We start from the raw sequence: 15,986 nt of genomic DNA, 5'->3' as shown, positions 1-15,986 counted from the left end.
TTCTTACATTTATATTCTTCTCAACCTACTTTACTTCTATTCTTATTCTACTTTATCATTCACACCACTTCCAAAAGCTATCTTCATATCTAGCCTTATTTTATACTATTTCTTTTCATACACTAACATAACTGATATAAGCTTTATTATTATATACTATTACTTTTTGCATTTTATTCAGCATCCTACCAGCCAATTTCATTCATGTGTTATTGATTATCTAGGTTTCCTCATGAAAGTGAGTTGAAAAAGAAATGGATGGCTGCTATTGAAGTGACATGTCTAAAAAATTGTTGGAGAGTATGCAGTGATCATTTCTCATCCACTTCATTTCATGACCAGAATGGCTATAATAATAGTAGGAGAAGACTTCTACCGAACGCAGTGCCGAAGAAGGCTTCTACCACAGTATTATCTAAAGTTATGAATGAGAATGTCAATTTTGAAGATGAAAGACAGAGAACTGTATTTACTGAGACACATGTGATCGAAAATAAGACAGATACTAATTTGAAGACAACTTTTGATGATCTTCAACAATGTGTCAAGTCTAGTGAAAAAACTGGCTTCTTTTCAACTGGAGTCTATAGTATTAAAAGGTGCATGTTTTCTCCAATAACGTAGATTTTATATAGATCTTGCTTATGATTATGAGTGACCTGTTTGCATGGTTTATTATTTGTAGGAAATGTGATATATATAATTGTGACAGTACATTAGCCAGAAAAAATTTTTACCCAATTGCTAATTCTCAAAATAATATTGGTGTTTTGATATCACCTGATCTCAATAAACGCAACGCTTCAGGACCTTATTCACCTTTTAAAAAGTTGGAGTTGGAGACTGTTCCTGTTTCTTGGGATGGCAAAAGGTGTAATATATATTTGAGACTGTATGGCAATATTTACCATGCACAAATTATTTTGATATAATAGTGTGGAAATTTTTTTTTTCTCGTGGTTTCCTGCTGTGAGCGAGGAATGTACTATTTAGACTGAAACATCTCATTCAACGGAAATGCATTATGAAACAAAAGTTGCGCAAACTCATAATCAATATGAAAGTATGCATGACAATTTTGGAACAGCAGAGAAAATTCCTACCTCAAATTTAAAGAGATAATCGTTGCACAAAAATTACTATAAACCAGCTTTGACCCAGGAGTATACTTTCCAACTTTGATAAATTTGATCCATCATTTTCAGGAAGCTTTCAAATACTGATGAAGTCCTTAGTCCAACTAAAAAGTTCTGCTTTAAAGATGGAAGTCAAATGCGATGTATCACACGAGCAGACTTTGTTTCGGATGAGGCATGGAACAAGTTTTTAAAGTATACAGTTACAAGGAATCATCAAGTGGAGGCTTGTCGTAAGAAAATTCTAAGAAAAGATAAGAAAATAGAAAATTTCGAAGAACTTGCAAAAACTTTGCAACGACAGAAAACTTCAGCTGCTGCTCAATATTTACAGGTTCATTAATTTTTTTGCTCAAGTTATTGAATAAATTGTATATGATTAATAATTGAATGACACCGAGCACCGTAATGTTTATCAAGCAGAAAATTGTACATAGTCAATTAACCAAATCAATTTATTTTATATAAGTTAAACAACGAATGTGCGTATAAGTATGTAATACTTATTTCTGGTGTACGACATGTATAATGAACCCTTTGAATAAATCTTCGTGAACATTTTTTATTAATTACATTACTCGTGTTTAAATCGTATAGATACTACTAGTCAGTAATGCATTCCGAATACGCCATCAGGTACTTCATCTCGCTTCTTCATTTTCTCAATTTTTTCACTTCTACACCGTGGTCGGCACTCATTTTCATGAACGACTATCCCGCCGATGGCGTGGCGCTGCGCGTCAAATTGCCGTCACGTAGTGAAAACCTAGCCTCTAGCAATCTTCAGTCAACGACCTATGGCTTTTTTTTAACCAAGAATGCTTAGAAAAATGTTTAAAATGTGCTTCGGGATTTGATGTACATTTATTACGGGATGCTGATATTGGCAAAACTTGTATTTTGACGAAGCAGCGCATAGGATGGCCTTATCAAGTGGTAAGCGTTTTAACACGATCAATGAAAAGGTTACAATTTCCTGGTGCATGAGTCGCACGTGTTTAGTAAACATAACCTAATCCAATTTGACCCGGTCCGAAACATGATTTGGAATAAAATATGCTTCTATTTTCAGAACTTTTGTTGCGCTTGGACGCTGACGCAGAACCGCTGCCAAAACGGCTGAAACTGGCGGAGAATGCATTTTGCAGCGCTGATCTGCCGATAACGCATAAAGAAGATTTGATAATCAAGTGGCTGTGCAAAGTAGCACCCACAGATTTGACAGTTTGGAAGAGTTTGAGATTCTGTGTTCACTGCCAAACTATGAACAACAGAACCACTTTAGATCTCGAAGCGAAAACAAAACTGATTGAAACTTTAACAACTCAACTGAAACTTAGGGAAGAAAATATCCCTGATGAGATGATTGATTGCTGCATTTGGATTTTGACAAACCCTAAGATGCAGCATTACTTCCAGAACGTATTGAGCAAATTCGGACTTTTTTTGCAATGTTTACTCGTAAGAATTAGACTAGAGAACTTTGAACAGGCAGCTGCTAATGAAGATGTGCTTAACCGAAGCAGCTTTGTTTTGTCAGAAGTTGGACAAGCTTGTGTCTTAAATTCCATTGATAGTTTGGTTCAAGTGCATAAACAACATTCTGACAAAAATCAAGTGGCTGAGGCTTTTTTGGACTATGTTTTGAGTCCACTCTGCGCTCTAATAGATCCTACCTGTACAGACAACTCTAATAGAATTGGAGCAGAAGCACATAAATGTATTCAACAAATATTGTTTGGAAAGGCGAGGTACAACGAATATAAAGAATATAGTTCTGGTACAGGAAGTGGGTATTTACCTGGCAAATTATTCACCACGCTTACTCAACTATTTAATAAAATGGGCCCTGATGACGGTTCTGTTATGTTAAGTTATGTGTTCCACGCTGCGGTTGGCTCCTATAAAACAGACAGTGAACTGATAGACAGCTTCTTCAGAAGCTTTGTAAATTCCACGGGTAATCTAAAAACTGTGGCATCAAATTATCTAATTAATTATCTGACCGATATTCATTTGGAGTTTGGCAACAAGATTGACGATCTGACTCTGATGGAATTTCTTACCAACTTAATTGACCAGATTCTCTCCAAAGAAGAATGTTTGAATCATGAGGATTATGATCTGTTGCGTAACATTACTACCTTGAATCCGCTGGTTGTGGAAAGTAAATTACCAGCCATTTTCCGGAGAATACTCCTCGCAGCTAGATCGTCAGTATCTGACAAGCAGTCCTACGTTATGTTCATGATTAGCACCGTGGATGCAAGCTCCCGTCTGAGGCGTGAGCAAAAATTGATTCCATGGCTTCTGCTGGCTCTTAACACAGCCCTCCTGGAAAATAAAAAGTGCCATCTATTACCAGTAGAAGTTTTCCCTACCATCTTCACTTCCAAACTCACAAGCCTTGCTAGTGGTTTGCATAGCCCCCAAGTTACAGCTATGCTCAAGTCGCTGAGTTACCACTTGAAGTCAAACTGTGTCGATGAATTTCATACCAACGCTGCGGGTAATAATATGAACATAATCAAGCATTGTCCTCGGTGTCTTAGTCAACTGTATTCAATTATATTCACCGTATTTTATTTCAGATTGGGTTACCCTGATGACAGAATGTACAGTCCTACTAATGGTTTCATTCTTTAATGGTATTCGGATATTTGAACACAACATACCTCTTGCCATGCAACAGAAATTTACCAGTGCGCTGAGTGAACTGCATGACATACTTTCTACTCTAGGCAAAAAGATTTTGAATACCACATATAATAGTAGGATGACGATTGTCTTGTTGGAAGCTGCTTTGTCGTGGAGCAGAGTACAGAGTCTACTGGCATTCTACACTCCAAAATCGGGAGCAGAAAATATGTCTTCCCCAATTTCAGAGGATGAGTTGCAGCATTTGATCCAGAGGGTTGAGAACTTTGGAGATGCGGGCTGCAAAGAAGCCCTGGTAATGACATGTCAAAAAAATTATTGATTTTTGTCCAAGGTTTTATATTTAATGTTTTTTCATTTTAGAACCATGTGCTTACAGAACAAATTTTCACTGCACCAGACGAAAATAAATCTAATTCGTGAACCCGAGCCAAAGTTGACTGGTCTTGTTGGCGGAATGGAACATTTTTGGTTACTTATTCTTCAGGCTTATCCAGAGGTTGTTTCAACATTAACCCTTGATCAGCTAACGCAGCTGACTTCGCTCTTCTTGGCACAGATGATCACAAGTGAAAGTAGCTTCCAGAAGTCACTAGATTTATTGAGGCAAGAATCTCTAGAAGAAAATAAAAGATTCGTTATTGTGATACTCTGCCAAATTTTTATTGAAATTGGGTCATTAGCTAAACAAAACATGACTACAGATATAGTCGCACGAATTAATATTGTGAGTGTAATCAAGTGAAGATATTCTAAATTCTGTACTTTCTGTATCTGCACTTGTCTTAAACTTTCATCATTCTAGGTAAACATATTGGAAGCTGAGAGTGATGATACTGTTCCAGCATTGGATTCCAATAGACTGATTAAGGATGTTCCAGTATTATCAACCCTGAATAAAGATGAGATGTACAGCATAGAGAAGTATTTACAAGCTTTGCTGTGCCTACCTTTCAGGCATCTTGGTATTCCACTAAGGACAATGATGTTTGTAATAACTTACGTTATTGAAAAATCATTTGAGCAACATGGAAGGATTAAAACCTTATGCAACAACATATTATTTGGTAAATTGAATAATTTCTGTCAATTCATTTAGAACTCATGAAATATAATACTATCATATTAACATCTATCACTTTTTTTGGTGAAATAAAAAGTTGCACGGTTTTATGTTGAAATTGTACATAACAGGACTAGTAGTGCGTACAATTTTTGTTTCTTTTCTATCAAGCTATTAAAAATACGTATATTATGTGTATAATTATGTAATACATATTTTATTATTTACAGAAACTCTAGAAGAAGGCGGGCTGAATGTCTCAGAATATATTGATTTAGATTCATTGATCCCTAATCTTCCCGGAAACAAAGTTTTACAAAAAGCTTTTGAATTATCAATGCGCAATGCAAAGACATTTTCAGGTTCTCGTACTTTAGTTACGCTTAGTGGCTGTCCAGACGAAGCAATTTCAACCGTTTTATCATGTATCGAAAATGTTAAACAAAAAACAAATAAGATGGTGAAACTTTCTCTGGATAAAGTTGAAAAGAAACTGGGTAAGCGAGCTTTGAAAACATGTAAGGAAAACCTGGAATCTGCTGAGGAAGTCAAGAAAGTTACCATGGCCTTAAAAATTTCCCTTGGAAAAAACAGTGTCAAAGAAAATCTTAAAAAATCGGTTAGATCAGTGCTTCGATCTGCCTTTATGGTATGCCGTTTGTTATTTATCCAAACGAACTTCTCTGTTAATGTACAATATTCATTGATTCTACGAATCATTACTATATGAACTGTATAAAATTTCCAGAGTGGTGTGGATGTAAGTTTAGAAGAAGAAAATCACAAGAATTCGGATGATAAGGGGGACTTCATTAACAAAGCTTTAGAATTGGCAGTTATAGCCTTGCAGCATAGGTCACATTTAGAGTTGCCTGACGAAATTGTTGCAGGCATTTGGAGCACTGTTTTAAAGTATCCACAAATAAAACTGCTAACCACGTTACTGGAGGCTACAACTCCGAAAGTATTCAACGAAGTCTTAACGTCCCTTCACAGGCAGACTGTAAGTTTCACTTTTATTTGCAAACTTGGAAATAAAATAATGTTACGTGATTCATTATTTATATTCGAATCGTTTTTTAGACATGCCCCTTACAAATTTGTCAATCGTAGCGGCTTATTCCCATCATGTTCATGTTCGCGGTCATTTTTTGCCACACCTAAAAATTTGGATGAAGGGCCAACATTCTTTTTTGGTCCAGAATGGTTTCCGCTAGTACGAACTTGAAAAATAGTTCCACTTCCATGATAATACCATGAGTGTGGATACATTTTACCTTATCTTCGCAGGAAATGGAATTGCAGGAGCCTGATGCGATAAAATTGAACAATACACTCGTCATTTGGAATTGCATTGGGAAGTCAGACATGGGAACAAGTCGAAATAAATCTCGACAGCATGCTATGCGAAAGCTGATGCGAGCGCTCCTGATACTTGAAATAAGAACTGAGCACTGGCCGGATTTATTAAAATTGTTACAAGCGATCATTAACTCAAAGCATATGCAGCTGTTTGGTGAATTCATCGACATGATAATATCGATAGCTACCAGGTCATTAAGAGAAGGAAATAGTTTGCTTGAATGCGACAATGTATTAATACTTTGCCTGAGCTTGTTAAGATCGAGAGTTGAAATGATGACTGACAGACTGCCGCTACTGTTGCAGCTGTTCAGACAAGCTATTACCTTTGTATCTTCCCAAGTTAAAAAAGAAAGCACAGAAAATGGTCATTTATTGGGACTATGCGCTCTGAATATTGAAAAGTAAGCCAAATATATATAAAATATGTGTTTATAGATCAATAACAATAATCACAACGCTTTTATTTTTCGATTAATACGGATGACCTATTTTCAGAGTTACCAGTGCCTTATGCAAATTGAAAAGGCATATGGAAAGACTCAGCCCTTACTTGATTTCTGATATGGTGGATATCTTTGCAAAAGGAGATTTGGAGCCCATCAAAGTGAGTAACCAAATTATTTTATACGCCAGTTTTGACTGTGTAGTATGAATATATTACTATTATATTGAAAATTTCTCACATTCTAGATTGAATTGAACTTTAGTTTAACTTATTTTCTAAAAAAAATAATTTTTCAACAGGAGCCATTTCAAAATTGTATCAACAACTTGCTGAGCATCTGCGATCCCCACGGAGTGGCCTTAAATTATAGAGCCTTGCCAGGAGCTAAGCGTGAAATATTCAAAAACATGAGCGATACATACAACAAGTTCCATAGATTTACTGGCAAAATCTAATCTGTCAAATACAAACCGTTACTTCCTGTTGAATAGTTGTAGTCTAAGTTTTACTGTATTGCATAATATGACAATAAATTTTATTTTCTGTCTAATCTCTGTCTTATCCTCCTCATGTCTTTAAAGTTTTTTGTTATCAGGTTTTGTCCCATGCCAATGTCATTAAACTCAAATGCTTCGCTCTTTGATATGATTGGCTGTTCTTCCATTCTATTGTTACATTCATTGATCACAGAATTCCCTGCCTTTTCAAGGTTTCTCAGGCATGAAAACTTCTTGGTTTCCAGCGTCATTTTGCAGTGGCCGTAGTAAAATTATTAGTTGATGAAAAATCCAAATATGGTAATACGAATCAAACATTAATTCAAGTGGCTTAATTTATTCAAGTCATATAAATACTTAATCTATGGGAATTATAACTCAACCACAGTTATTCCACTTGGTTTGAGATTTATACCAACAAAGACGAAATTATATGAGAAAAACAAATGTTTGTTTCAACTTATTAACAAAATTGCATTGTTTAAAATTTTCAGTACATCCTACTTTATGCCATCAATAAGGATGTTACAAATATATAGTATTATATTCGGAATTCGATCAACATGGTTTCAACTCAAAACAATACAGTGGTATTATCGACAATGTTGAGAAATCCATCTCTGATATGACGACACAAGGAGTCATTCTGTACGTAAAAAAAAGTAAGGTCTGTGAACTCTCATTTTTCCAGGTTATCTGCGAAATTCCCTGTCAATTCCAAGTTTCCAGATTTTCCAGGTTTTCCAGGTCACGTAACAATCCGGGTTCTGAGAATAAGAGAAAACGTACAAGAATAAATTGTAAACGGTGTGTGAATAATTGTTTACATTTTTTTTAAATATTCTGATGAATTAATATATATTGAATATGTATTAGAGTATGAAATTTTTTATGTACCGTGGTTCCATGAAGATATTTGAGAGTATGCATGATTTATGTAGGTGTTTAATGAATCGAGTCTGACGTTTAATATATTGAGTATAGTATGTTTTTAATGATGTGATTCTTCCATAATATGTAAATATGCACAAGTATAGTATATTGTTATTATATAATAAAAGTGTTACAGTGTTGTGTGATACGATAATAAATTTTTTATAGTAATCTTGTTATAATTACTAAACTTAAAAATAAATCTAAAGAATAAGCTAACTTACTAAACGCTAGCGCCTATTGCGGTAGCCTAGCATGTCTTTTTACTATAGCAGCGCGCACTGGAGCAAAGAATGATTTAATTTCAATACTTTTTTTTCTCAAGTTTTTGTATGCTCCTTAGCTTTCATCCATTTTCCGATTGTTGCTCAACACGTAAAATTCACTAATTCACCGGTACATAATTTTGTTGCATTTTTCTTTTGCTATATTTTCAGTTGTCTGGGTATTATGACAGGAGGATTTTTTAATGCAAGCCAAGGAAGCAATATTACCAGAAAAGAAGCGAAATATTGAATCTACAACTACTAATAGCAAACGAGAATATAAAGCAGGCAACAAGAAAGACAAGCAGATTGATACTTAGGTACACTATATTCGATTTTCTCTTTCTTTCTCTTTTTCTCTCTCTTTCTCTGTATGCATGTTGGATGGTATGTAATTGAATGAGGGATAACATAAGTGTGGGACTCTAAGTTGTGCCATTGTGTTCAGTGTGTGGCGGTTGGTTGTAAAATGGAACAAGCGGCGTGTAGTTGTAATGTATTATGTAATCTATTTAAGAAAAATCCGAAATACAAAAATGAAAATTCAGTGGCCAACCAAAGCGAAATATCAAAATCTGAGAGAAGAGATAACACAAGTATTTGAGTAACATTGTCTCTGCAGATTATATACCAGATACGAGTACAGGATGCAATTTATTTGCTCAACACACTAGGGTGTGTATTTGACCAATCGATGAATTTTTTTTTTTCTTTCTTTATTGATTTCGTTTTTCTTTCTTTTTATTATTATTATTATTCTTCATGTGAATGGTGGTACATTTTGGTAGTTGGGTGCGCAGGGTTGCTAGGCACAGATAATTGACTCGCAAATAACTCTTCAAACAACATTAGAGCATACGACACATATTAGTATAATATACATATTTGTTTTTTGTTTTTATTTGTTTGTGTTTTTGTTTTATCATGTTGCTTCATAATAACGATGTTATTATTATTAGCATGTCTCATGTAAGTTGTGTTGGTGTTGTGTCGGTGCGATAATTATTTATGTGATAGGTAGGTATATTATTTCAATACAATTACTTTTGTTTATTGTTTCTTTTTCATTTTTCTGTTGTTTTTTTTTGTCGTTTTCTTGCTTACTTATCCGCTGTGATCTCGCAGTTTAATACAGATGGCTAATACTAGGAATGAGTTCGATTACACAACTTTTCGTTTCTAGTTTCAATTATTTATACATACATATATATATACCTACTACTTCTCACAGATTGTGATTTAAATAAATAAATCGTTCTTCGTTAATATCAATATTATTAGCGTATTGTCGTACAAGAAATAGAGAGCCTGCGACCGTCCGTCAATAACCGAACAGCATTAAGAGTACACAAAGAAGTTGGCAGATACTAGATTCAAAACTAGCGACAAGCTAACTTTATTTAGATATACTACAGGACTTTTGCAACTATGCTTTTCTTTGCTTTAACCGTTCGTTTTTTTTTTCAAGTATAGTATTCCTATTTTGAGCCCCGAGCTGATTAATTCTACGCCTATACATTGTCGATTTAATAATACTCGACAGTTCAGTCTGGGCGAGAGGGTAGTTTTCACGACGCTGGTCAGCATTGCTACTCCGTGTTATTCTCCAAAACACAGCACTAAGGCTATTTTTCATTTCTTCCTTTTTTTTTAAACAAATTTTGCAAATTCCTATGTAGTATTACATATATATGTATATATGCAGTATGTAACGTATACAGTCAACAAATCTTATGATTTTTTTTTTCATTTTTTTTTTTCTTTATAATCTAAAATTGTCTTTTGATGCAGCAATGGGAAGACGGCGCATAGAGTAGACAATTTCTTTTGCTTCTCTGTTTTTGCCCAGATCTTATAAACTGAATAATGGGGTGGGTGAAAACCAGGGCCAAGAAGAGGGGGGGAATAAGAGTAGAAAGGACAGGGCATGGAGTGATCGTCGTTTCTGAATATGAATTTTTTTTTGTTTTTTTCCGAAATGAAAGTCGGATATTTCTATAGGAGAAGGAGAGGGAGCGCAATATAAACATTGATATGACACGTCATGGTGCGTGGAATACCTACGACCTGATATGTGGAGCAGACTGGTATGTCACCGGTAATACTTGGGATTGCTAAAGGCTGCTGCGTCTTGGCTTGTTTTCTTTGATGTACACATTTTATGTATCTATTTGTCCCACACATACATATAATATTACCGTCCACGCCGCCGCCACCATTCGTACGAATATGATCACCACTGACAATAATAAAATTGCCAAGCTTAGAATTATTCAAAATATTATTGTAAATATGTACCCTACATTAATTCGCCTAAGATATTTCAATTTCAAATATTGTACTTCAACAGTAATAATCAAGTAACAAAAAGACACCAATCAAGACCCTGAATAAGTCTGCACAGCTTAGTTTGAGACATTAATGTTTTTATCCTTTAAATTTTCTCACTCTGTCAACAATAATAATAATAGTAACATAGGATAAAATTGTTTGGAGTAATCGATTATTATATTAAAATTTTGAAAAAAAGAGAGAGAAGCAATATGAGAATTCAGAAAAAAACGAACCAAAACGCATCCGCCGTAACATTTCTATACAATACTTACTATTAATAATTAATATTTAATAATAATATTATTAATAGCAATAATAATAATGTTAACGATATGTACCTACGATCTATCTACCTAACTACAAAGATTAACTTAATGCCTTAAACGCAATATCCATTCAATATGTCTATATATTTATATTTATTCCAATTTTTTGAAAATTGGAACTATAAATAATAATAATAATAATAATAATAATAATAATAATAATAATAATCGTAATAATAATAATAATCAATAAATTGTATTTTCATGCGTTCGCAAATATATACATATAGATGGGATATGTATTGGTAATAGAGTTAATCAAATTGTTTTTATAATTACTTATCGACACAGATTAGGTTTTTATCTTACAACCTCGAGTTTGTTGTTATTGATGTACATGCGTAATTTTTGTCTTATGTTCGGAACCTCGAGTTATACTCTACCTGGAACATTTAACTACTGAGCGATTTTAAGAAGTAGATCAATACACGAAATAATAGACTCTTCATATTAGTAACAATGTGAAATCATCGATATCATAGAGATCTACGATTTACCAAAATTAATTGAATAATCTTGTTTGGCGGAAAAAATATTACTGAAAAATTTTAGGGATATTTAACGAAAATTATTGATATTCATCAACACCAATTACATTTACATTACATTCTTTTACTCAAAAATGCTTGCAGTAATTTATTACAACTTCATTGCATTTCCAGTTAGAAATACCACTCAGGATCGTGTTGTGTGTTCGTTGTAACGTGTAATACAAATTCACTTTACCCCAGCTATAAATTCGCAGGTAAAGTATCAGAAAATAAGCAACAGTCTTGCATGCAAAGTGTGTGTTCTATGTGTAGTTTTAGTTTTTTTATGTTTTTTTTTTATTTTTTTTTTTTCTAGTATAAGCATCTCGTTATAACCGAATGCCTAATGTACATCACATTAAATTAGGCTTCCAATTAGGAAATTCATAATATTCACTAGGAGCGTGATAACGTCGGTATACAGAGAAATGTAGGATGAAAATGTGGGGTATTGCATTTTGTTTTTCTTTTTTCCTCATGCCATCATTCATCAAAATCTATTTTATTCAACGGAGGAATAGCAAAAAAAGTACCGATTTAAATCGCCCGTTATCACATTCCTGAATCGAAGCCTAGTTTGTATTTTTTATTTTCGCATCACATACATATATATATCTACAAAATTTTTTAATGATATGCTTACGTTTTCTAATCGCTTATAAACTACCCTTATATGTCTTAAAAACGTGATCACTATGTGAAAAAAAACGAAAAAAATACGACTATTCAACGACAATTAATGACATATGTTAGTCTTCTGCTAGAAACTTAAACTTCCAATTAGGCAATGAAATAAAGGAAAACTACTTATGCGATAATAACGTGAGAATGTGACGTGAATGGTCAATATTATCAATAATATTGAGAATTTAAAACAGAAGAAACAAATAACTATAGGGTAGAGTTACTTCCGAAGAAGATTAAAATATGTTTTTCAAGTTTAAATTGGGAAGTAGGGAGGGATGAACGAGCACACATATATGCATTATATAATATTTCGTAAACAGGAATTCAAACGATTTTCAAATAATTCTTAAATATCATGCACCAATAGATGACCATTAATCGTTATTAGGCTACTATTTCGCACAAATCTCACATCCACCTAATTTCACATATTTTGGATCAATACACATCGTCGTGTGATGAAAAAAAAAAGAAGTTTCCTTATTGAATTCATAGTCCATTATATGCAATACACATTGTATTGTATATATAGTGTATATATACGAATGTGTAATTTACACATGTGTCATACAGTATGTTGCTTTCAGCAATCATTATGGGATCCTTTTAAGCTTCATTGAGTAGGATCCTAAACGATGTACAACTTACTCTCTAGTTGTATTGTAACAAATATTGCCTCGAATATAAACTTCTGTTACTTCCTTTCTTTTTTTTTACTTAATTAAATTATACTTCATTTGTTAGTTCACTCACGATCAATGGACAAAATTGCGGATATTTTTCACGCGTTAAAAGGGTATAATAATAATTATCCCTTTTCCTTACGATACGTATGGCCGAGTCAAGTCTGTATATTTATATCAGTATAGTCATTTGGTTCGCTTCGAAATTTTAGAAACATCTTTTCTAAAATTTGTTGATTTTTTTTTTTGTGTTTTTAAATTATTATCATTATTTTATTTATTTGAGTGTGTATTTCTTGTTTTTTTTTATAAAAACGTCCCACAGTCTGTCAAAATATTACTGGGGGACACTACAGCATTGTGTTTTCAACATCAGTATCTGTCATATTATTTTTTATCCCCTTGATTCTTCCCTCTGAAGGCACACATCTATACATAGTATGTATAGTTGCACCCTATGTATTTATGTATGCAAATCTATTGTATACAAGTGTGTGTGTGTGTGTGTGTGTGTCTGTGTGTGTGTATATATATATATATTATATATATATGGAAATTCAATTCACACTCCTCAATCCGATCGTGCGATTGAGAGGGGGATTCCGATTACTCACGTTTTTTCATTAAGGTTTTCGACAACGAGTCGAGTCGTCGCAACCTGAACACTACAGCTGAGGGATTGTTTTCATTTTTTAGGAACAATGTCGTGGCGAGATTCTGGTCAACTTGACATTCTTATAAACAGCAGTCTTGTTTAATGTTTTAATTATAAAAAAAATTTTCGTTTTCATGACTAACACGACCAATCCTCAATCTTTTTTTACTTATAGAGAGCGCTGATACAAAGGTTCCAAGCTATATCTCACAAAGGAATCTAATAGTAACAGACAGACCCGATTAATCTCCTTCATAGACGGATATATATACTTTTGTTTTTACTATTGATCAGGTCCCACGATATAAAATCCACGTAAAAGATTTTTATTACCAACCGAATTCTCCCACTGGCATTAACAAACTTTCACATCTCGACGCTTGAGATTTGTTTGAAGCTTGGTGAGATTTCTCCAATATTTGGAGATATAGTTGGAAAATTTTGATATTTCATGCAATAACACATTTTTTTTATTTAAAAAGTTTATAGTATTTTCATGCAACAGTTGCCTTAAGAAAATCCACACCAATTTGTTCCAAAACTTACAAAAATTAATTGAAGACCCAAAAAGGTCCCTAAGTTGTTGATAACCGTCACTCGATATTTACCGTAATTTCATACAAATTTACGAAGTTATGTCATTTAGAGATGTGAAAAATTGCTTCATAAATGACGGAAAGATTATCAATATGTAACATAAGAGCAGATTAGTTTTATCTTACATAACGTTATACCAGCGCAAAGAATCAATTCCTTTCAACACCACTGCCATGTATAAGACGTTATTCACCAAATTTTCATTACAGGTAAACGGAAAGAAGGAAGTGTCGTGTCTCTGGCTTGATCTGCGACGAATAAATTTCAATAAATATTTCCCATCGTTACGTCCCCGTTTGATATGTGGCTAAATTAATATTATTCTAATTTTCTACACCTTTCCCTGGATCGATGCAACGAATTACAAGCGAGGGTTCCGCCGATAGTCCTAAATATAAGATATGTAATCCTTTGGAATAAATTCTAAAGCATTTAGGTATAATGCTTATCTCAATGCACTGTCACACACAACAGTTATGCCAAAAGTCAATTGTTCAAACATCGACTAAATATCAAATTCTTCCACCCGTCCAAAAGTCTTGTCATCGCAGATCATCGTTTCCCCAATCTACTGCCAACTTTCTTTCCAACCGTTAACCAACTAATGAATCTGGTTTCAGTATGGCCAAAATGCCGGAAGTGGGGGAGGAGGAGGCGGAGGAACAGCAGGATACAGGGCAGGCGCAGCGATAAGAAGGCATGCAGGTGGCAGAGGGGTAGGAACCGGAGAAAGAGCAATCGTTGCGGGATGCAGAGCCGGCATAGGAGCGGCGCATATAGGATGCAGGGCGATAGAGGGGCGCTGGCGCTGGCGCTGACGCTGGCCCTGGGTTTCTCCGTTCTATTCGGAATCTTGCTGCATTTTGATGTGCCCATTCCCAGATGAATTACTCGCTACTCCGCTACTGCTTGGTGGAAAGTTGGTCGGTATGGTGCGCGACGATGAGAAGCAGAGCTTCATGATGTAGGGAAACTTTCCATCTGTGACAGAATAAGTAAAATAAATCCTCGTTACTCTCATACAGCCTAGCCATTGGAAAAAACCTAAGACGGATAATTCAGGGTGTCCACTTAATTTGACTTTGAAAATTGTCTGCATTTTAACGGTTTCCATGGTTACAAATAAGCTTTTTCCCTCACTTCTTGCTTTGAGATGTCGCATTATGCAATACTTTTCTTATATTTTTAAAAACGTTGCAATCGAATAGTTCACTAACAGAAAGTAGAAGGTCATAAATACTAGTGAATATGAAGTTTAAACTGTCAGCATTCACGTTCACCCTGTGATTAATATAATCTGTCATCCACATAAATAAATATTCTTAATCAAGCGAAGGCAATAGTTGAAATAAGAATTTAAAACTCATTCGTAGGAGTAATAAAAATTATAAATGACTCGTTTAAATTATTAGCAAAAGTTGAAAAATTTAGAGATCGGTATTCTCCGGGTTAACTGCAAGTCCTTTGTTAACATTTCTTGATATTTCCGGTGTTTCAGGTATTCTAGACGAGTGGCCACCTTATTAAATTCCGTGCGTAGAACATAGAAAATTTACATATAAACACGAACTGCAGTTTCAAACTATAACATTGAAAAATATATTTTTCTGTAGTGGGTTAATCTTGTATCTACGAGATCATTTTGTACAAGGGTTCTTTAAGCAGCTCTATCGTCGTTTATCACAATTATCAGCCAAACTGAACATGGCAGCTACCATGAATTTACCGTGCAGCTAGTACTGCAAGCAGCCACAACGCTTGGACTGGAATTCCTTAATTTGCACTATATAGCATTGGAGTTTGTACTAACT

General features: G+C 34.2%; 2 protein-coding genes across 4 annotated transcripts in view; one reads left to right on the top strand and one right to left on the bottom strand.

Moving 5' to 3' along the window:
* The first annotated feature begins 1,949 nt into the window (after nt 1–1,949).
* LOC124406841 lies at nt 1,950–7,205 on the top strand. 2 transcript variants are annotated; one of them, XM_046882473.1, is made up of 10 exons: nt 1,950–2,072; nt 2,209–3,645; nt 3,728–4,089; nt 4,174–4,521; nt 4,600–4,861; nt 5,088–5,506; nt 5,606–5,860; nt 6,148–6,623; nt 6,718–6,826; nt 6,967–7,205. In XM_046882473.1, exons 1-10 carry the CDS (start codon nt 2,057–2,059, stop codon nt 7,120–7,122), a joined length of 3,840 nt encoding a protein of 1,279 aa, XP_046738429.1. In that variant the 5' UTR covers nt 1,950–2,056; the 3' UTR covers nt 7,123–7,205. The 2 variants fall into 2 exon arrangements, with proteins under 2 accessions (XP_046738429.1, XP_046738430.1); XM_046882474.1 differs by lacking the exon at nt 1,950–2,072 and having other exon boundaries at nt 2,193–3,645.
* Nucleotides 7,206–13,453: 6,248 nt separating this feature from the next.
* LOC124406852 (heterogeneous nuclear ribonucleoprotein L) overlaps nt 13,454–15,986 on the bottom strand; it is a 73,118-nt gene continuing 70,585 nt past the window's right edge. For both annotated transcript variants that reach the window (XM_046882493.1, XM_046882494.1), the window contains one exon: nt 13,454–15,156. In XM_046882493.1, the coding sequence (XP_046738449.1) occupies nt 15,017–15,156 (140 nt within the window). In that variant the 3' untranslated portion in view covers nt 13,454–15,016. The remainder of the gene's footprint in view (nt 15,157–15,986) is intronic.

This window comes from Diprion similis, chromosome 6 (genome assembly GCF_021155765.1).
Source record: "Diprion similis isolate iyDipSimi1 chromosome 6, iyDipSimi1.1, whole genome shotgun sequence".
Lineage (NCBI taxonomy): Eukaryota > Metazoa > Arthropoda > Insecta > Hymenoptera > Diprionidae > Diprion > Diprion similis.
The sequence above is the reverse complement of the archived record's forward strand: the minus strand, read 5'-3'. Positions and strand labels throughout refer to the sequence as shown.